The sequence below is a fragment of the Acanthopagrus latus genome, chromosome 21 (genome assembly GCF_904848185.1).
Source record: "Acanthopagrus latus isolate v.2019 chromosome 21, fAcaLat1.1, whole genome shotgun sequence".
Classification (NCBI taxonomy): Eukaryota; Metazoa; Chordata; class Actinopteri; order Spariformes; family Sparidae; genus Acanthopagrus; species Acanthopagrus latus.
This window is the reverse complement of record NC_051059.1, coordinates 11,555,271-11,577,926: the sequence shown is the minus strand read 5'-3', so window position 1 is coordinate 11,577,926 and position 22,656 is coordinate 11,555,271. Positions and strand designations below refer to the sequence as shown.

The 22,656-nt window shown below is 40.4% G+C and overlaps 2 protein-coding genes and 1 long non-coding RNA gene across 4 annotated transcripts; all 3 read right to left on the bottom strand.

Annotated features, from left to right (window-relative positions):
* Window positions 1–426: 426 nt before the first annotated feature.
* On the bottom strand, window positions 427–6,653 carry LOC119011761. Of its 2 annotated transcripts, XR_005072270.1 has the most exons (3): window positions 6,614–6,653; window positions 6,280–6,344; window positions 427–1,533 (listed from the first exon to the last, which is right to left on the bottom strand). It is a non-coding gene; the product is annotated as an uncharacterized LOC119011761 (long non-coding RNA). The 2 variants fall into 2 exon arrangements; XR_005072269.1 differs by lacking the exon at window positions 6,614–6,653 and having other exon boundaries at window positions 6,280–6,488.
* Window positions 6,654–7,390: 737 nt separating this feature from the next.
* On the bottom strand, window positions 7,391–12,935 carry rabggtb (Rab geranylgeranyltransferase subunit beta). The gene is made up of 9 exons (XM_037084998.1): window positions 12,847–12,935; window positions 12,373–12,480; window positions 11,932–12,129; window positions 11,471–11,576; window positions 11,139–11,191; window positions 10,913–11,023; window positions 10,503–10,628; window positions 10,011–10,160; window positions 7,391–9,449 (listed from the first exon to the last, which is right to left on the bottom strand). Exons 1-9 carry the CDS (start codon window positions 12,913–12,915, stop codon window positions 9,309–9,311), a joined length of 1,062 nt encoding a protein of 353 aa, XP_036940893.1. The 5' UTR covers window positions 12,916–12,935; the 3' UTR covers window positions 7,391–9,308.
* Window positions 12,936–14,239: 1,304 nt separating this feature from the next.
* Window positions 14,240–21,163, bottom strand: acadm (acyl-CoA dehydrogenase medium chain). The gene is made up of 12 exons (XM_037084722.1): window positions 21,031–21,163; window positions 19,512–19,617; window positions 18,934–19,031; window positions 18,692–18,761; window positions 18,194–18,294; window positions 17,653–17,733; window positions 17,256–17,386; window positions 16,631–16,739; window positions 16,022–16,162; window positions 15,557–15,652; window positions 15,162–15,410; window positions 14,240–15,073 (listed from the first exon to the last, which is right to left on the bottom strand). Exons 1-12 carry the CDS (start codon window positions 21,043–21,045, stop codon window positions 15,002–15,004), a joined length of 1,269 nt encoding a protein of 422 aa, XP_036940617.1. The 5' UTR covers window positions 21,046–21,163; the 3' UTR covers window positions 14,240–15,001.
* Window positions 21,164–22,656: the final 1,493 nt, after the last annotated feature.

The following is a 22,656-nucleotide window of genomic DNA, read 5'->3' as shown; positions in this document are numbered from 1 at the left end:
ATACAGATCTAGTTTACAGTACAACTGCATAAATGTAGTGTGTCTTCACATGATCCAGCAACACTGCCTTTCGAAAGCGTGTTAGCCTGACAGCTTGTTAGCCTTTTAGCATGTGTCACTTGTTAGCCCCCTTGCAGGCCTTTCGCCATGCTGGCATGAATACCTTGTTGTAAAACTACACTGTTTTATTATACACGTAAAATTTAAAAAAAATCACACAGCATGCCCTCATCAGGAAAACAAGCATATAGGTCAACTGTAAAGTGCAGCATGTTTAGTCCCATGTTTGTTTTCTACGTGGTGACCTTGAGTGGCCATAGTCATTGTTACAGCAGCAAAGGAGGAAGTCAGGCATAGTAGCACAAAGACAGCAACTGAAAACAATCGCCCACAGGCTTGTATAGACAACCAAGAGAGACGGGGAGGTCTCATTTTTCACATTACATTATAATCTGCTCACATACGGACAATAAAAAACAGTGACAAAATACATGTTCCAAATTGTTACATCGAGCCCCTTTGAATTCTGTACAAAGCATTGGTATTTTACATAATTCACATAAGTAACACAGCTATTTTAACTCAAATGACAGTGTTTTCCTAAAACTCACCAAGTAGCTTTCTTGCCTAAAACCAGCCAAGCGAACGACAAATGTCCAGTACACCCCATGGACACGGGAAGTAGGGTTGCTGAGGCATAAAGGCTGAAGCTAAAAAGGACAAAACAAGGTATGAAAATCATCAACTGATGTCCACAGGATATTAAATCTTTCTTTGATCAAGAAACACTGATGTTATTTGACAATATCCTGGTTAAGTGTATGAATTCCGCTGCAGACTGGAGTCTCTGTTCACAGAGACAAACAAGAAGATCTGTGTTATACTGTATATGCTCCTCTCCTCCTATGTGCAACATTTGCTGAATTAACAAGAAGATAACTAAGAATTTGTCATTGCCAGCATTTTTTCATTACCAAGTTTAAGATTCTCCAAACTCAACAACTCACAAAGTTGAGAGATTTTTTTATGGATGTCTGGGGAACTGTCAGTGGTAAGCTGCTGTACTGCAATTTTCACAGTGAACAGTGAAAATTGTCTGGACATGAGGGTGTGTTGTTTTCACAGGTAACGTGGTGCCTTGACAATTTAACGTTGCTTTGTCTACATTTCACCAGACTTTAAAAAAAAATGTAACTTTTTTCTCATCAGTGAAGAATATGTGAAACTGTGCGCAGTGCAGATGTTTGAGCTAAAAGACTGTTTCTCTCTGAGCTTTTGTCTAAAAATACAGGACACCACGCTGTGAAGCAGCCGGGCTCTGGTTTCACTTCCAGAGTATCTGAGCTCATTTTGCTTGATGAGAATGGTCATCGTCGCTCTGGTTCCCAGGCTTTAGTCCAGTGAGCCCAGTAAGAGGATGCCTGATTGATGATGCCCTCGCTGCTCCCTGAAACCCTCCTCCTCTGCTGACAGACGCACACAAAGACGCCGGTGGAGGTTTCCAGCTGACGGAGACGGGTCGCTCTTCACAGTCTGGTTGAAGACAAAGAGATGGACAGAGAGGGAAGTTTAGTGGAATTCAAATAAAACATTTCAACATTTTTTTTAACATCACTGCAAGTTTCACTGTCTCACATACACGTAAATATAGTTTCCATATATGTAGGTCTAACTCATCAACATTTTAGGTGTTTCTTCATGGTTTCTGTCAATTAAACAGCGTTTTAACGATATTTTCACCATGTAAATACATTTCGCTGAATTGAAGAGTTCACAAAGGTTGTTTGTAATGAAGTAGTTATTATATCAAACTGAGTAAACCAATAACCTCAGAATAGCTAATACTTATTTTAAGTTGGTACAGTTATGAGCTCAACAAAGCTTGGGTGGCCCTCGGTTGTAGTCTTCGCGATGTGTTCAGGTGCAGCTTTTTGGCTGGAGACTTTAAAACGGTGTGTCTGCACTGTCAAATTTTGTTGACCCAAATGAAGTGGATGTGTAGGAGCTAAAAAGTTTCGACAACTTAAAATTAGTAGTTTTTTTCACATGACAATCTTGAAGAAATCAGTTTCCTTATTTAAGTCACTTTGTCAGATTTTAGAGTGTGGGCCCTTAATATTGTTTTTTTGTGCCTAAACCAGATCAGAACATAAGCACAGTGCACAACAGAAAAATGTAATCTGAAGAAATGTAAAGTATCAACATATCTGTGGTTTGCAGAAATATGAATAACCAACAAGTATCCTCATGATTGTGTTGGAACCATCAATGATTGATCTGAACAAACAAGTTGGTAATAAATGTGTGACATAGTACACACTTCAAGTATGACATCCGTATCTCACACATAACAAAAAAAACTATTCTAAACTCGAGAAAACAATGAATTCACCTGCAGGGATCGAAATGAAAACAACTAATCCAGAAATGATTTGACATTGACAGTTCTCATTATCACTCTTCCTTGACTAACCTCTTCATCAGCTTTTAATGAATCATTTAAAATGCAGGAGTAATCTAATAGTCGCTTTCTAGAACAGGTGTAGCGTCACTGCAGCCTGGATCAGAGCGTAACTCAAGCTGCACTTTCACACAAGTGGAGCTTTTCGGACTGTGGCTCTTCATGGACGACGCTCTGGCGCATCACATCACCTCCACCTACAGACTCAGCGGACAGGCTCCCGGCCCGTGTGCCTCTCCGCTTCCAAGACGGATTACCAGGATGAGTCATTTTGACTCAATATGACAGATTTGTCGCTGCTGCCACCGAACACAAGCATACATTGAAATCTAATTACCACATGTCCTTCTGCGCGCTGTCATTCTGTTAACGTGTGTAACGGTTCATAATAAAACACAAGATTCATTTATATTCATGTTGTGAGATGATCTGTGACTGAAGTAAATAACCTGAGGGGATTAAAGTCCTAACCCTCCTTTAAGATGCTCTTAAGAAGCGTTTACGGTCATTTAAATGTGTCTTTTCGACTGCTTAGAAAAAACAAACCTCTGATAAATGTCACCGTCGCTACAAACCGTACAGTAGGTCAGTGCAACATTTGTGCTTTGCTGCCTCCCAGTGATTTTTCACAGGATGTTGATGGCAGTGAGAGAAATGTTGTCTCATGTACGAAACTTAAACTCTCCAGATGTGAAAATATTCCCCCAAATTTAAGCTTATTTGGAGTTGAGCTTTTTTTAAAAGGTACAATTTGTATGAATTGCAGTTCAGAACTTTCAGTAATTAACTACAGTATATGTAATTCTTACATATTGCAGCTTTAAGGTGGATTTTATTTGCGGAGACTGAGACAAACTTTGTTTACATGTTCAGTTCAGGTCTGTGTGTTACTTTATTATGGACAGGTAATGTGTAATGTGATACTAACAGAATTTTAGTTTTAACAGAGTGTGAATCCTCTGAGTTGATCCTCAGAGGCATCTATGTGTGCACGCTATTTGTGGTATATCTAGAACCAGGAAGTCAAGCTTTTTTTTTGGGTTTAATACCCCAACATGGGGGCTCCACCTCTGACACTGTCTCCAGACTTTCCTTGTCAGATCTTGTTAGGTCTTTTGGCCTAACCTCCACCAGATTCCAACCAACTGAATACCCCTCTACTGTTGTTGCTTAAAACTCAGAAGTCCCTTTCTCATGGCAGTTTTCTTAAGTTAGCCTGTTCTTGGCTTTTGTAGAAACATGGCGGACATGATCTGGTCTGATCCTATGTGGATGGAAAAGGCTCACTCTAACACCACGAAAACACAATTATTCTTAGTTTCAGGTGATTCTACGCTAACGAAAACCTATTTGAGAACATTATATTGCATTTCTGCTCACCAACGACCCTAAATCCCTCACACCGGACCTTTAAGATGAGACATAAAATAGTATTCATCCTTGACATGATCCAGTAGATTATATAAACTAATTCTCCTACAGACAGATCACACAGATCTCAGAGGTCATTTCATTTTTTTATGGCAGTATAGGAGGTTGTCCCTGCTCAGACAGCTGCCCCTGCGACCCAGCCCTGGATAAGCGGAAGAAGATGGATGGATGGATGGTATAGGAGGTTTTATTTTTTCCTCAGCTTGGCTCTCACTGTGCCTTTGGTCGAGGCGGTTTCGTTGTGAGATTCAGCTGACATTTCCCCCCTCATACCCGAAGCACTGTACATCTATATTTACGCCTGGATGTGTGACAGGTGTGTCAGAGGAGAGCAGAACTTTGACCAGCAACATCTGCTCTGTCAGCAGAAACTGCAGTATAACCTGGTGGGTAAAAACAACTCCTCGGTGACACAAGGTAAATTATGAATCCAGCGGAAAAAGAAACTTTTTCCAGACAAAACTCCACGCCAGAGATACAAAATCATACTTGGCCAGAGCCGTGGAGGGCAGGATAATAACACGTCACACTGCGTCCTGGATAACAAGCACAAACTGGGTGAAAGGTTTAACATGAAGCTCATGTGGAGACTTTTCCAAAAGCACCTCCACCAAACTCATGAGTCATCTCTACATTCACATACAACACTGCAGTGGTTTAATTAAACATTTATAAGTGATTGTCTGCTGTGTCGGTGGTTCAGCAGCATTTGGCTGCAGCCCCTGTGGCCCGGACTAATCCTCAGTATTTTGTGCTGAGAGATAACAAGAGGGTGACAGCGCCGAGGAAAGGAGAGGGAGGGAAAAAATGGGCTGCGGCTTTCCCCCCGCAAACAAACAAGACAGAGAGGTGAAGGCTGTGATCCATCCATCTGCCTTTCTGCCTCTGTCTCTCCCTCTGCTTTTCCCCGCTCTCTGCATCTATCTCTCAGTCACACTTCTGTTTTTTTTTTTTTTTTCTGCCCCTCTCTCCCACCTTCTGTTTTTTTCTCTTCATCTCTCTCTTCCTCACTAATGAGAGCCGGTGGGGTTTCTCAGTAGCCTAACAACCAGCATGTTTGTCTCTGCCCAGACACCAGGGGCCCACTGCTTACTGCTCCCCCATCGACTTAGTAAATAGACAAATAAATACAAAACTCACAGGGCTTCCACTACATTTTTGCAGGTCCGCGCTGCTCTGGCAATACGTGATGAAAAATGCATGGAGCAGGAGCAGGAGCAGGGGCAGGGAGAGAGGGCCGGCCAGGGGTGGCACGAGCCCACTACCAAGAAGCTGATGCCCCCTTTGATTGATTTGCGAATGGGCCTGCTGGGAACAGGCATAGCCTCTTTATGAAATGAAACATTTTTGTGGAAAAGTCATCGAAATGACGACAAATTGATGCGAAACAACTAAAAAAGAGCTTCAAAATGGCCACAGGTGGATTCAAAACGACACTAAGATGGAAAACCACGAAGCATCACATGGGATTACACAGATATAAAACAACTAACAGAAACAAAACTGTAAAGATTCAAAACAACCACCGAGATACATTAGACAACTGCTAAGCAATACATAACAACTCGAAAGAGGTGACTACAAATATACACAAAAAGACTACAGAGGTGCTAAATGACCACAAGCCTTTGTGGTTAAAACAACCACTGAGATATGTAAAAAGAACTGCGAAGGAGATGCAAAACTGACTGCGAATGAGGAAAACAATCAGAAAGAGAAGACAAAGTGGCTCCAGGGAGACGAGAAACAACTGTGTAGAGACACAAGGTGACGGCTAGTGGACTCAAAACATCTACGCACTGATGCAAAACAACTTGAAGCGACGCAAACCAGCCACCAAGAGACACAAAACGTCTATGAGACACAAAACAACCACAAAGTGAAGCAAAACAGCTGAAGGAGAGATGCTACGTGACTGGAAATAGAAGGAAAATGAAAATAAGGGATACGAAAAGATGCAAAACTACCACAGCGACCACACAGCTTAGAGACCTGGGGGCCCCTGAACCAATGCAACACACCTGAAAGTCCATCAAATTACAAAGACCAGGAGAAAAAAAAAAAAAGATGCAAAAAATACCATGTAGAGATGCAAAAACACTCATTCTTACTACTTTATCCAAGAACATCCCTGAGCAGGAACCCAGGAGTGCACCAGAATATTAAAGTGAACCTCGTCTCTCTCGCTCTCATGACGCAGTAATTAGTGCATTGGGAAGATAATGTTTCACAATGTGTTATCGCTAGATCATTATTTGAAATCTTACGAAAGCCATTGTTGAAAATTGTTCCGGGTAAAGTGTCTTTTTGCTCATCAGGCAGTACATTGCAGCGGGAGTCTTTATCTTTATTACATGGAGGAAAACAGGTAGGAGGGAATTACCCACCTTTAATTACTCAGGCGGAGTAAATCAATCTTTACGCTGCTCCATTATTGCAATCTGCCACCGCTCTGAAACATAATATCTCATACACAATGAGTTGTGGCATTTCTGGGGTGCCGGCGTTATTACCCCAGCCTCCCCAGAATTAATCAGCATGGGCTGTGATGTGCATGAGGAAAGTATGGAAATAACTCAGTTACACTTTCTACACAGCTCTTACATCAGATTCCAACGCATTGTGTTTAATAAATGAGGCGTTGATTACAAAGACTTAAACCTGCGATCCACATTTGGTTTGCAATCATTCAACTAACAGCCCATAATTTAAGTTTCTTACCAGGATCCTGAGTGAGACGTTAAAACACATGTAGTTTGTCTGAATGGTAAGGCTGCCACCTAGTGGCACTTACACGAACCAGCCACAGAGGCAAGTTTAAGTGGATTTTGCGGAAAGGATGCCTCCATGGACATTATAACGTTGTATCTGCATACACAAGTATAATACATAGGCTACATGTGTATATGCAAAAACAGATGAAAGCAACTCTTGAAATGTGTTTGTGAAAATGAAAAATCAAAAAATCCTTTAAAGCAAACAGCTTTATCCAATCTGATTACCAGCTGGGCAAAGGCTTTTTTTTTTATCCATTTTGTCCTGCAGAAAACGAGACTAAAGGATGAATTGACTCAAAAATGAAAATCCAGTCATTGTGTACTCAGCCTCATGTCGATGGAAAAGTCAGGTGAAGTTTCTTAGTTCGCAAAACATTTCTGGAGCTCACAGCAAAACAGTGTTGCAGCATCCTGCACAGCTCAACACAAGCCTAAAACTAAAAAAATAAATAAATAAGCATTCCATATAAAATGTTGTGGGAAAAAAAACTGGATTGTGTATTTCTACTTCAGTTGCTTAGGAGATTGTTGGAACACGGTTTCGCTGCAAAACTCCAGAAATGTTTTGTGGATTATTAAACTAAAGCAAATTCCCTGTATGTGAACACGTAGGTGGCAATGAACAGAGTTCTGATTCTGATCGAGTTTGACAAAAAAAAAGAACTCACTGAACAGACCCTAACATGCTCATTAAACTCATTTAGTGCAAAAACAAGCGGAGTCACAGCTGGAGGGAAACATTTATTGCCAACCAAGATAACAAATAAGTTAGATGAATATACACACGTACAGGCGTGAAGCAGCGAGCAGCCGTTCGGATCAGAGCCGCCACAGCAACACAAACATGAGCTCTTGTTTTAACAAGTTGTTCAGGACGTAGTTAAGCTTTTGTGTTGTTGTTCAGATTTGAATCATCTTTGAGCAGCGCAACTCTTTGAGAACTTTGATTTTAAACCCTATATTGACACTACAGGCTTTTGTTTGACTAACGACTTTGCATAACAATGTCCAATGAACTCATTTATCAGTTATCAGCCATTTAGATCGGGTACAGCCTCGGAACTAGCAAATGTCAACGTGATTTGCTTAACTTCTGTAACAATGTCAACACTGAACTGTTATATAACAACAGATAAAATGTGTATTCAGTAAGACAAGAGTGCAGAAACAAAGATCCTGAAAGACAAGAAAAAATATGTGTTTTAACCCATTAGTAGATGTAATTAAAAAAAAAAAAAAAAGACTCTTGAAAATCATAAGACTGGAAAAATATGTCATGCTTTTACACACAGTGTGTCTGCCCGCAGCTGGACTGAGTAACCAGGGTTTAAATAAACAGTGTAGCTGAGCCTGTGGATAAGAAATTAAACATGCTTGGCATGAGAAGATGACTCCTCTGGGTGTCTCCAGTCACCAAAATAACATCTCCTCCTCTGTTACGATTTATGTTATGAATAAAATCTAGGGATCGAATTTTTATTTGTTTTTTGTTTTTTTTACAGGGACCATATCAATTATTAATAATCAAGGAGACTGTTAACTGATATTGATGTTGATATTGAGTAAAAATGAAATTCTTAGCGTCATCACTCAAAACAGCCAGTGATTGAACCCAACTAAGAACAAATTACTCAAGTACTGTAAAAGTTGGAGGTACTTTACTAGTATTTCCAGTTCCTGCATTTATTTGATAATTTCAGTTACTTTGCAGATCCAAATTAGTCAGGATTAAAAGGCTCCTCCCAGTTATGTGTAAGCAGACAGTTAGTTTAGTGAGAGGAACATTTATCAAGACCGCAGAGAGGTGACCTGAGCCTTTGAGTAGAGAGTTGCATCATCTTCCTTTACTCCAGTGGACCTTGTTTTAAAAAAAAAAAAAAAAAAAACATTAACGGATTGTGGAACCTCTCAATAGGTCCTGGAAGTTTGCTGCAAATACGAGCACTGTAGCTCGGTCTCTCTGTATTCATGCATTTAAATGGCCCAATAAGAACCTTCTGGAACTGTCAGATGTCTCCCTGAATCACGTGACGATTGGCACTTGAACATCTGTTGTCAATACTCTCTCTACATAAGGGCTCTGGAGAGGTCTTCGGACAGAGAGGCGGCTGCATCAGAGCCAAAGAAGCTCATTTTTAAAACAATTAATTTTACCAGCAGTTGGACAAAAAAGCCCTCACAGATCATCAGCCCCGATCATCAGCCCATCACTAATAAAATCAGCTTTGTTTGCAACAAGTCCTGTGTTGCATCCATACAGCGAGTACATCAAAAATAATGAAGGATGAATATTGTTTACTTATTTCTGGGTATTAGCAACAATGGTTACACTTCAAAACATCTCCAAGTCGTTCTCTTGCAGTAAAACCAACATATGCGACTTGGTAACATAATGAGTGTTTGAGGGTTTGAAGACAGAAAAGGCTCAGAGGAATCGAGTCAGAACTGTGTGACTGGGTTTGTCCTCAGCGGGTTGAGAGCAAAGCCTAAAAATGTGTCTGTTGACTTCAGCTAATGTGGAGATGTGTGGTGGTCCTCGCTCTGCTCCCAACATCCGGCCGTGATAGTCGGGGTGCAGCCTAACAGGGCAGCTGTGTGTGTGTGTCTGTGAGAGTAGTGTGATGGTGTGTGTCGGATGGTTAGCTGAGGAGGTCCGGCTGCAGGCCGACCCTCTGCAGGACGTCCTCGGGCATGCACAGGACTGGATTCACCGGCTTGATCTGTTCGTCTCCGAGTAGGGAGAGACCTGCGACTCCGAAAAGTGTGTGGAAAGGATCCACCTGCAGGGAAGGAGGGAGCGGGAGAGGTAATGAGAATCAGAGAGATGCTTCTCGAGTCACTGGGGTTGTACTGACACACTAGCCGAGCAGCGGCTCGGCTCGGCGTTTAGCAACAGAAAATTATGACAGTGTGTGTGAGATTAAGGACTTTAATCTTGCTGTGGTGCAAAGAACAACTTCCTGCAGCGAGTATGGAGGGGGCTTACACTACAGGAGAGCTTGTTCGATCCGCAAGCTCTCTGCCGATTATCTGGTAACTTGAGGGGCGCACAGATCAAATCTTTAACCTCCCGAAGTGAACCAGGCTTATCTGGGCCACCCTGATAAATATCAAACTGATCTACGGCTGAAAATCTGGACAACCACGACTGTCATTCCAACAGTAGTTTCACGATAGTCAATGAGAGCGACATCCCATAGCAGCTGGTGGTGTTGCCGAGCAACAGTGACCAACCCTTGTCTTTGTTACAGACATTAGCGAGCACACTACTGTTGACAGATGATAAAAGATTCCTCCTTTCCATTGCAGCATGCACGAGTGAGTTATGATTGACAGCTCACCATGTCTCCCGGTCTATCAGCAAAACCTCCGGTCTCTTCGTCTTGACTGGCAAGAATAAACGTTCGCAGCTTGGTCTTATCGATCCAGTGGATCCTACCGATGATTTTAAGTGACGCCAAAACCCACCACGAGTAGCACACGTCTGGAAGCTGAATGAGACAAAAAAAAAAAAATCAAACACAATGGGTCAGTAAAGTTATCTAAATAAAGTCTTGGCTGTTATTCTTTGTCGCAGTAAATATACCATCTTATTTTATAAATAAATGTGAATATTTAATAACTGAGTCTAAATTACAACATTTGCTGCAGTTAAAACTCTTCCAATATGAAGAAACATGTATGTGGAACCTTTTCATAAAGAATTCATGATGATAAAGAAATAGCAGGGCAGCAGAACAAATTCAGGAAACACTGTGCCCTGATTTGGTAAAAGTTCAACAAAGACATGATGGTATTTGATTTTCTCAGCACAGCATCGGGAAAGCACAAACCTTCTCCGGCCGTCCATTGAGGCCTCCAGACGGCAGCTGCCTCTCGCAGAGCCACCAGCCCAGCAGGTCAGCGTTCACCTGGTGCAGTTGACCGGTGAGTGATAGGAAACCAGTGCAGCAGTAAATCTGTGAGATGGGGGGGATTAATACGTCACTGGTGTAAGTGTGATCCCAGACACCTTCTAGAGTGAGAACATTTCATCCTGTTAGTCTTGGGGATTGACAATCTCTCAGTTATGAGTCAGACTCCCTCCCACGAGACCAACCGACAGCCTCACATTTGTGATGAGTGACTTCTACTAGGGAGCGAGCAATTTAACACCTACTTTCCTCACCGTGGGATTATTTTTTAACTCTGAAAAGAGATTAAATTAAGTGAAGCTCACACAGAAATACATCAATTGACTCACCTGACCAGCATGAGACTCTGAACCTGGTCTGCAGCCAAAACCTCCGTCAAAGTTCATACAGGACAAGACGAATTCTACAGCTTTGTCAACATTTATTGTGTCCATCTTGCCCTTGGATAGAGGAAAAGACAGGAAGTCCTCTTCAAATATTGTCATTTTAATTAAAAAGTGTTACGGCATTAAGTGAAGACAAATACTTGAGAAGACGTGTACATGACATACATACCACTAATGCAAGTGTAGCAACCGCACAGAAAGAAAATCTTGTGTCTATTTCTCCTGTAAAGTTATAACAACAGAGAAGGTAACTATTCTGTTATTATTATCATTATGATAAATAAACTACAACAAGAAAATCTCACACAGGCACATATCGGCCAACATTTGCATTGGTATTAATATATCTGTTAAAGGTCTGGCTGGTAACATCACCCAGAACTGAAACATCATTTGGACTCTAGGCTTAACACATGTGTGGAGGGGATCTTTCAGTTAAATATTTGTACAAGTTATACGTCAGTAAATGTCAAAAGAGTTAAACACAAAAGTCCCCCTCACCCCATTTGTCTCCTGCGAATGAGCCGTCTTCCTGCTGCAGCCCTTTGATGTATTCCACCACTTTGTCCACATCGATCGCGTCCACATTGTCATACAAGCACAAGATCTGAGGATGAGACATTTCAAAATACAGAACTCAAAACAAAAAAAAAAAACAAGGATTGCAGAGCATTCAATCTAGAGCTGGGCAATACATGGATATTATATCATATGATGGGACTGTGAATCATCTCAGATTTTGGATGTGGTTACATTGCTATACAACCATGACTTGTCTGTTCTTGGTTTTAGTACTTAACCAATTCAGTTATTAAGTGCACCTAACTCATGCTTATCTAAATACATCTCTGAAGGATGGATTGTCTTTCCTTACAGCAACGATTCCAACCTCTTACAGCATACGTAGATAATGACAAGTCTGTCAATCTGTCACATTTCACGCTGGCTGTCTTAGGAGTCACCTGGACTGCGCTGAGGGTGTAGAGCAGGTGGGGGTCGTGTCCGATACTGGCGCTGATGCCTCCACACTCGTGCTGGCAGGCTTTGATGAAGTCTATGATCTCCTGCCGGTTCATCCGGGGCAGCTGCCCCATCAGGTCCATGACTGTCAGCCCCCAGTAGATACCGCTCATCCTCAGGTACTCTGACAGCGTGTACTCCTGGACAAACACAGGCATGAACAAACAGAAGAATAAGAACCTGTTTACTGAACAGCCCACTGGCATGCCAAAAGAGAAAGGGGACAACAAAAAGCACACTTTGATCCAGACTTCAGCTAAAGTTTCTCTCTGATCACAAAAAGACCCAGCCCTGAAGAACACAGCAGTAAGTAGATAGTAGATCAGAGGTGTCAAGTTAAGACAACAGACATCCAGAGAGCCCATGATATTTAATTTACTCACATAGTCGTCCTTCTTGGAGCCATATGCAGCGATGTAGTCTGCATGTTTGTCCAGCAGCAGCGTGTTGGGGGCGTCAGGCTTAATGATGACATCTTTTATTTGGGTACCCTGACATTAAACACATCACATTACTTAGGACATGGCACAAATTCCAACTGATCTTGTTTCAGCAGCATACATTTGAAACCCCCCATCATTTCGCCGTCACACCTAGCGCGTAATTATGTGACTAGGTGACCGAAAATGAGAACAGGACACGAGTAGTTGACAGTTTAAGCTATCAACGAGCTACGTGCTAACACCGATGCTAGCTAACTGTACATTATAGCTGCTTTTACACATTAGCGGTAAATGTCGGGCTACAGTTGCATTTAACTGAGCTGAGTGGATATTACCACCCACTTCGGCTATAATGTTATCTTAAATTACACCAATTCACTAACGTTATAACATGCAAAACATGAAGCCGGTTACCATTCTGAAATGTTTAGCATGATCAGGCTTCTCCTTCTTCCTGTTTACGGCCGTTGGTTGGAGGCGCATGACCGCCACCTTCTGCTGCGGAGTGGTTACTGCAGTTATAACACACATCCCATAAATTGATGTCAAGTATGTAAATGTCATATAGAAAAAATATAAGAAATAAAAAAACAATACATGCATAAATACAATTTTGATCAGAAAGTCATGTTTTGTATGTCATTTTTTAAAGTTGACTCTTAACATTTATACAAGTTAAGTAGTTTTGCAGGTTTATTTAAGGCATCAAGTCCATTAATTTTTTGCATGAACATTCACCATTTGGAAAAGTGTTGCCATTAAATGTTTTGATAGTTTTCTTGGTATTCAGATAGATATTTCATGGTAAACTCTTAAAAATACAGAACATGCGTGTAAAAAACAAGTTGAGGAGTAAACCCGTGTTGCAGCACAATTACTCAGCTTGTTTTTAAATAGCATTTTCTACCCTTCACCAGGAAAAAGCCATCTGAATAAAGGCTTTTAAACTTTTTTCCTCAGGAGTACCTTAGGATCTTTCTTAATAATCATAATCACAATAACAATACTACATTGTACTTATTTCTGGAGCTTTTCTGAATACTCAAAGACACTTAACAAAGACAGCCAACAAAATAATACACGTCTTATTTTGTTTAGTTTGTGTTCCCTACAGATTTCTAAGAAATGATCAGTTTCACAGTATCACTGTATAATATTTAGTTTTACACAGTATTACATATTTATAATGATCACTTCTAATGACGCTTTACAGAATGAAGACAGAGGGATTTTGGTTGAACAGACATAAAAGTTGATATTAACTTGATACATATTGAGTATGTTTTTTTTTTTTTTCAAGAACAATAATATGGTAGAATTTAATATGTTGTGTACGGAAATCTCAGGGTCATCAGCAGAAAGGAGAATCATATATTTTCACAATGATTACATCTCTAGACAACATGATGACATAATGTGTGACTATTTTGGTTGTGGGTTTAATACACTTAAATTGACTAACCATCCATAATAAGATCTTATCAGATGGTCTTTGCGGTCTAATTTGTTTATCAGTTTATCATGACATAAAAGAGCTTCAGAACCTCTCCTCTGCTCTCAGGTGCCCTACATGCTAGGTAATTCAAAGTATTTAAGTGGGTCATCCTATTCCATCTTTAATGTACTGCTGTATATTAATCTCTGCAGAGGAAAACATTGTTTTTCTATAAACCCATCTTTATGTAATATAAAAGCTATCCTCTGAAATCACATATATTCTGGACAAACTGTTTCAGGGATTTGGTTTTCTTGGTTCACCCAAATTTTTATCTCAGTAGGTCAACGAAAAACAAGAGGAAAATCATGATCAGTTGTAGATCAAGTGAAATAATTTAATAAATGGATGATATACAGTCGTCAAAGCTTAGAATTTAACATAGGTCAAAAGTGTAGTCACAAAGTGAATGGCATGTTATCTTGACAGCTGAACCATTACCTGCATATTACATCCATGGTTAATGCAGTGGGTAACTGTGGACATTGGGTAGTAATGTACAACAAATGGCATCAAAAGTAGCACTGATTTAAATAAATCAGACAGAAAACCATTTTCAGACTTTTTTTTTTTACAGCTGTTAAAACAAATCAATAGACACTGTTTAACACATTCAGGTGAAAAATGGATTTGTAAAAACCAGAAATGGAATTGCCTTTACAGTGTGGAAACTTTGCATTGCATCCACAAAGTTTGTTCATATCCAAGTTCACAGCCTGCTGAGGCAGGAGCCTGGCAGGACAAGGTCATGTGATCTTTTGCCTAAAAGTGGTGATCCTTATCATCGCATTAAGTCACAAAGTAAGGCCACAGTTCTGAGCTGCATTTTGAGAAACCTTTCAATAAAAGATGACAGGTTTTGCGGACGGGTTTTAATGTTCTTTGATGAGAAACCAACTCAGGGTCTGGATGAGTTCAAAAAAAGCAAGGCAGGATGAAATATTGTTAAGGCAAACAACATTCTACAACTAGATCCTGAGTTTAGATGACTACATCTATTTTCCCAGAAAGACCCTTGTATAGAAAAGTTACAACAAAGTAAGTTTGAATGTGGATCAATCAGGTGTGCAGTGTTCATTTCTTGAATCTTCCCAGGTGTTCTCGGGCAATGATGAGTCTTTGGATTTGAGCTGTCCCTTCGTAGATCTACAAGGAAAATCAGACAATTAATGAATATCAAGCTTTGCCAAAAACATCTTCTACCAGCGATTAGGTGCACAACTTCATTACCCACCTGGTAGATCTTGGCATCTCTCATCAGCTTCTCTACTGGGTAGTCACTGTTGAAGCCGTTGCCTCCAAATACCTGGACGGCATCACTGGCCACCTGGTTGGCGATGTCTCCAGCGAAAGCCTTGGCGATGGAGGCGTAGTAGGTGTTTCTGCGGCCCTGGTCCACTTCCCAGGCGGACCGCTGGTATGCCATTCTGGCCAGCTCCACCTTCATCGCCATTTCAGCCAAGAGGAAGGAAACAGCCTGGTGCTATAAAATGAGGAGAGAAAGAGGAGACTGTTGATTCAGTATTCAACTTGGTACTTTTAAAACACTGTAATGCTGTGTTCCCACCTCAGAGTTATTATGGTAGAGCTTTTCTGCTGATTATCTTTAAGTAAATTAAGTGAACAAACCTCAGCAATAACTTTGCCAAAGGTCTTCCTCTCCAGTGCATAATTGGTAGCTTCATCAAGTGCCCTCTGTGCCAGGCCTGTTGCTCCTGCTGCCACCTGCATTACATTCATTTCAATAGTAAACATCATCTTCAAGACACAAATCTTCTAAATACAATTGAAAACATGGGTTTATATTGTTTGAATGCATGAAATTATTTGTTATTGTTATGGAGTATCAGCTGCAGTCTTGACTTAAGTCAAACCAAACTTTACATTTATTTGTTAGGTTTTCTGGCTGATATTGACACATATTTTTGGTGTTCTGATCCATTTAAAATTGTTGAAATAAACTCTGATAAAAAAAATAATTTAAAAAGTCTTCCCCGTATTATTCTTAACAACAAAAAATAAATGTTGAGCCATCTTTGGAGTAACAGGAAAGACAATTATATGTGGTGTTTTAGATATTCATTCCAGACTTACCGGTGGCCGAGTGTTGTCGAAAGCACCCATGGCGATTTTGAAGCCAGCTCCCTCTGTGATCAGGACGTTCTCCTTCGGTATCCTCACATCCTCAAAGGTGATGCCTCTGGTGTCAGAGCACCTCTGACCCATGTTCATCTCCTACAAGCACGGAACAGTTACAGGAACATTTTATCTTGTGGAATGACAAATTATTTGACTGCACACCAGAGGTAAATATGTGACCATCCTGCAGAGGTTTCCTTATTGATTATAATCTAATTTGCTCCGATGATAATCAATACAATACTTAGATGAAAGACTTTGTATTTCACTTTGCAGGGAGACAAGTCTTTAAAGTTGGCATTCACTTGGCTGCACTGCAAGATTTTAAGATAAAAATCTTAATTTTGTAGCTTTGATGTTTCCATTTCTGTAAATATAAATGTGGAACAGCTGCTTTGAAAACCACATTTCTTTCTTGGTCTATTGGGACAAAAGAAACGTTTTCAAGTTTCTCTCAGCTTTGCGGTTCATTAATTCATCTCTCCCAGCTCTGATTAAATGCTACCCATAAGGATAATTCTGATCTGAAAACAAAACCAGTTCATGAATTAAAGATAATCTTACCTTTCTTCCTACTTGAATTCCTGGAGTGTCTGCGTCCACAATAAAGCCAGTAAAAGCTTTGCCGGTTGGACATTTAGGATCTGGGTTGGTGCGGGCCAGCAGGAAGTACCTAGAAATATAAAAAGGTGTATAAAACATTCTTACAACCACAAGAACAGACATTTTTTTGTAGTTAGCAGGGCTCAACAATAAGGACTGCATAAATGTCTGGGCCAAATAAACTAGCCACTCCGGGCTTGCAAAGCTAGCAACTCACTGTCCCAACTGGGAAGTCTTAAAATGCAATTAAACCCATATTCTTTCTTTCTTTGTCTGGTGAGGAAAGTAACTAAGAAAGGAGCTATCTTGCTTCCTTTCACATGTTACTTATATGTGCAGTAATAATTGGGGACTCTTGACAAAATGGCGGCAGATAAAGATGTTCGTTAGTTGAAGAGGAAGCGAACATTTCAGTTATCCTGAAACAGTTTAGTCATCTTTCAAATTCATTCCTTCAACAGCACTACAAACTGCAGCCTCCAGAAAATGATCATTAAGTTCAATCAATATAAAGTGAGACTGAGTGGATATTCTATTTATATACTCTATTGAGTGTACAGTAAGAGTAGTGCTAGTGAGTACACACCAGTTAGCTTTCCCACCATTGGTGATCCACATCTTCTGCCCGTTCACAACATACTCATCGCCCATCTTCACAGCTCGGGTCTTGAGACCAGCCACATCAGAGCCCGCCCCCGGTTCTGTCACACAGTACGCCTGCCGAAAACACACCACACAGTAGTTTACATCATCTGAGCTCATGCAAGATAGAGCAGTACCATTTTTCTAAATATTTCTGCTGCTGGTGCCAACAGATAATATTAAATGTAGTGCCTTTATAAGGCATGCCCACCCTTTGCAAGAGGACATTTGCTCCTGTTGTTTAAAGGGTGTCAGAAATAAAAGTACAACTAAAAATGGACCCAAGCAGGTGAAGTCCTGCAGAAAATCCTTCCTCTGATTCTACATAATTGAATACTTACACACATGAGAGGCTCCTCAGCCATCCTTCCCAGATATTTTCTCTTCTGTGCGTCACTGCCAGCTATAATGACAGGCATTTGCTGTGTGGGAGAAACAGATATAATTCAATCCCTACCGAGCTACAAGCACGGTTATTGATCACTGCTGAGTCTAATCTGGTGTTGAAACCAGAAGACTGCAGCATTCTGGTAATGAAAAAAAGAAGAACATTTCTGTTGCCTTTCTCAAGAAATAATTAATAATGAAGATAGTTCTCAGATATTCACTGATTTCATTAAGAGGTGGTGGCAGAAGTCTCGGTGTTGGATAAGGCTGGGTATCATTTGGATTGTACTAATAAGATAGAGAATCCTTTACTGACTGATCTGGTGTTATATATATCTACTCTCATCAATCTGGTCAATCCTGATTGGCATTTAGTTGAAATCCGATTTTGTTTCAGGGAGGTAACCCTTCAACTAGGATTACCTAAAAAGACTTTCATTTGAATAAAATGAGCCTCTAAAACTGGCAAAGAGTTTGTGATAAACAACAACTTACTCCCAGAGAGTTTGCTTCGATAGCAGTCTGTACTCCTGTGCACCCATAAGCCAGCTCTTCTGTGATGAGGCAGTTGTCAAAGATAGACAAACCCATTCCACCTAAACACAAAGGGACCAAGACACAACAGGGTTGATTTTTAAACAGAAGTCAGCCAGTTTGCAATAGAAAATAAACACTGAAGCGCCTCAGCAGTGGTGGGCTTCGGATCAGAGTAGCAAGATTGTGACTTGTTCAAAACCAGGACAAGCAGGGTAAATCTGGATGGGGAAATTAAAAGGCAGCACTTGCACCTCATTTATTACTACTGCTGAAGTGCCCTTAAGCAGGGTCCTTAATCATTATGTGTGGCTGTTTAGGATTTCAATTAGAAACTGAATTGATGGAGAAAACATTATGTGAGGTTCTGTGTAGCCTACCCCAAAAAGGGAAGTCAACCTAATGTTCCACAAAGGTCTAAATGGACTCAAGTCATTGATGAGCATCAAAACAACATACCATATTCCTGAGGAATGTGACCGTTCATCAGGCCAAGCTCCCATGCTTTCTTGATGATGGGGACAGGATACTGTAAAATGACAATATTTCATCATTTAATTATTCAAAGGTATCCTTTACAGTAAGGTATGGCAGATAAGCGTGGTTGTGCCGCTTATTTGCCATACCTTACTGTCATGTGTTATTAATCATAAAGATATTGTTCACTCTATGCAGCAGCCTAGTCTCTGGGCTATACTCACCTCACCACTCCTGTCATAAGCAGGTGCAGCAGGGACAATCTCTTCACGTGCAAACCTCCTCGCCAGCTGCTGGAACTCCCTTTGCTGCTCTGTCAGCTCTGCGGGTCAAAGCAGCAAGAAGACAATCGATGAAGTAATTTCAATGTAATTAGGACAGACAGAATCAAAGGTTCCTGATGTTTACAGTTGATGCTAATATTGGGTTTCAGAAATCTTGAGTTTGTCAAATCAGGTTGGTAAAAAGTCTTTGACAATAACACTTGCAAAAGGAAAAGAATGTTGGGATTTTACCCTGTAAACACTGTTATTTTGGGAGAAACCTACTGAGCTGTCTGACTCTGCAAAGTCAGGAAAACATTTTTGCGCAGATGAGGTTGGTGAATTTTGTCCAACAGTATTTACTTTGTAGACATTTCATGAAGTGGTACTTTACAGCCAGTACAGGTGCGAGGGGCAATTACACTGACTAATAGTCTTTCAGTGTGCATTTTGGCATGGGATTAATGCTTTATGGCAGGTATGTTCAAATTGTGAACATGTCCTTTAAATTAAATGTAAAGTCTCCACATTCTGCTTACCAAATGAGAAGCCAATTCCTGCTGGCTGGCTGCTGTGAGATGCTGTAGCAGCAGCTGCACTGGAGCTCTGCAGCCGTATCCCAGACCGCACACTGGCTTTGAGAACCTGCACATGAGAGGGGAAATCAACATCATAAAACAAGGTTAAAAAGGTAGTAAATCTGAGGGCACCTCCACAACTTTTTTTGTAACCTTTGTTACCATTACATTTGAGTCAGAGCTTAAAAATCTATTTTCCAGAAAAATAAATATCCTTACAATTATAGAGATATATAAATCACAATATGACTATGTGCAATATCCACATCGCAAGAAGCTGCAAGTATTTGATAAAAGTAAAATGTGTGACATAACAGCCCTATTTCAAGAGGGGCTAAAGGAACAGAGTTCAAAGTACACTGGAGCACTTTCTACTTGTTCTAATATCTGCTTTTACCCACTTAGACATTATAGTACTGATGATTATTTGCCAAACATGTTTTCAGTACATATAGTAATCTCTACAATATTTTTGCAGGACTGATATCCAAGTAAGGCTTATTTGGTATAAACATACTGTCATGTTTGATTTTGTCACCTGATCCTACCATTAATGAAGTGCCTTTTTGGAGATTTAAAATGTTGAGGTATCATTTCAAGGTCATATATGCCAGTTAAAAAACCCAGAGATCATCTACATTTGACATTTACAGTAGTGACAGTATTTCCAGTCCTGAAGGACTCCTATAACCATTTGCTGTTCAAAAATACTGTTTACTGCAAAATAAAAAAAAAAGAGATTAACCTATTTTTCAAACTACTATGGTATTTCCCATTTAGATATCCATCAGAAAATGACATGCAATCTCTTTGGTCTTTTGAGCAACACACGAGAAAAGGATGAATGCAATACGGTGTATGATAATGAATATCCTAGACAAATTGATCTGTTAACAAACTTTTTGGTAAAAATTAAAAATTTGGTTCAAGCTGTAAAAAAATTAAATGCTCTCTGGCCCCTTCAGTAAGTACATCTGCACAATCAATCAATCAGTCCAGTCAAACAAGCTGAGGCTCAGCAATTTGTCGACATCGTCAAAAAACATATACACAATTACGTGTCGATTTTTCTGTCTACTATGTATAAAATCTCCCAGGCTCCGTAGTCCATGTTGCCTTGCATAAGCGCTATGTTTTGTTTAACGACCTTCTGGGTTTTATCAAAGGTACCAGCTAGTTATTTACTATTCAGTATCAGATGCCAGACATTACCTCTGAGACTTGAATGTAAGCGGTAAAAATGTAAGAGCGTTACTCTTAAACGTTTATAACCGTGAATCCTGTGAGAATACATATGTAACGTTAGCTGCTTGCTAGCTAGCGTTAGCAGGTGACGTAGTTTGCATTTCTTCACTCGATTGACTCGAAACAGGGAACATGTAGGTCAGGGGGACAACAACCTGCGGTTACAGTCATTTAATCGACTAAAGCTATGTATACATGCTGCTGCATTTATTATAACTAATGTAAAGACACGTACCTTGGTGAACAGCATCGTTACAACACCAGTGGACAGGCGACGCTACATAAACAGACTTAAACGCTACCTTTGCCCCACATATAAATTGCCGCCTTCTCAACCAATCACAGCAGCGGGATTGATCACGTGTCAGGTCTCGGCATCCGGAACGTGACTTTTCCCCCAGTTTGTTACCTAACCTAACCTAACCTAACCTACGAGTTTTATACAAGTACAATATGGCAAGCCGAAAATGAAAAACTACTTCAGATATCCAGAGAGTAATTCTGAATACCCCAAAATACATTGTGACTAGTAAAAATGTCATTATGGATATCCACAATACATATACAGATGCCCACAATTGCATTTTTACTAGTCATAATACGAAGTGTGGATATCTGTAAAGACATTTTTACTAATGAAAATTACATTCTGGATATCTGTAATGAAAATTATGACTAGTAGCAATTAGACTGAAGATATCTGAAATGGGAGTTTTTCCTGGTAAGAATTCTATTGCAAATATCCAGAATGTTTATTCCAGACATCCAGAATGTAATTGTGGATATCTAAAATTGAAAGCCAAATACACAGGAATAGCAAAAGTGACGTCATTTGTACTAGGAAGAATTTCATTGTGGATATCTGAAATGTTATTTTTGACTAGGAAGAATTGAACTACAGATATCTGCAATATATATCCTCTCGTAGCTCTGCTTCTGGCGCTACCGCTCGCTCCTCCTCTCGCCCTACCTTGGGCTCTTCTTCAACCTCCTCTTCTCACCCTTCTTCGACCTCTTCCACTCTGCCTTCTTTTAGCTCCTCCTCTCACCCTACCCTGGGCCCTTCTTCAAGCTGTTCCTCCATCATTTTCTTCCCTGCATGGCACTTCTGCCTCTTTGGTGTCCAGTGTTCATGCCCGGACCACTTCACGAAAGCGGCAGAAGGCGTTCACTTCTATCTGGCCTATACCTAAGGGGCCGTGTAGGCCTCAGCCTCCATGGAGCGGCCCTAAGCCAAAGTTAGTCCAGAACCAGCAGCTGTGGAGCGGCCCTGAACCGGAGTGGGTGAGGAATGTAAGGCTGGACATGGAGGTGAGGGATCAATATTTTAACAGGTGGTTCAAGAGGAGCGCAGAACCTGAAGGTGAGCCTGTTGGTGAGCCTCCAGGTAAGCGCCTCTGTCCCTCGAATGAAATTTCAATTCAGTTTATTTCTCTCATTGAATTGAACTAAAATCGGTGACAGATTTATTTGATTGAACTAAATAGAATTAGTTCCAATGGGCTGAACCACTTTTTAAAATTTCTTTGTCAAGGTTCAAGAGAAGATTCACCCAGGGTGTGAGGATGCAAGGAAAGCAATTTATTTGAATTTATTTGAGTTGCCTTGTATTTAATTCCTTTGAATCTGTTTAAATTGATAGCTACAATGTAAGAAGCGAAGGAGAAATAAGGAAAGCAATTTCTTTGCATTTATTTGAGTTGCCTTGTTTTCACCTTCTTTGAATCAGATTTATTTGAATCTTTTATGTATTTGAGTTGAATTGCCTTGTGTTGCATCGTGTCACATTGTGGGATTGAAGGACCACATTTGTGAGAATTGTGTCCTTGAAGAAGAAGAAAAGAGGAAGAAGAAGAACATG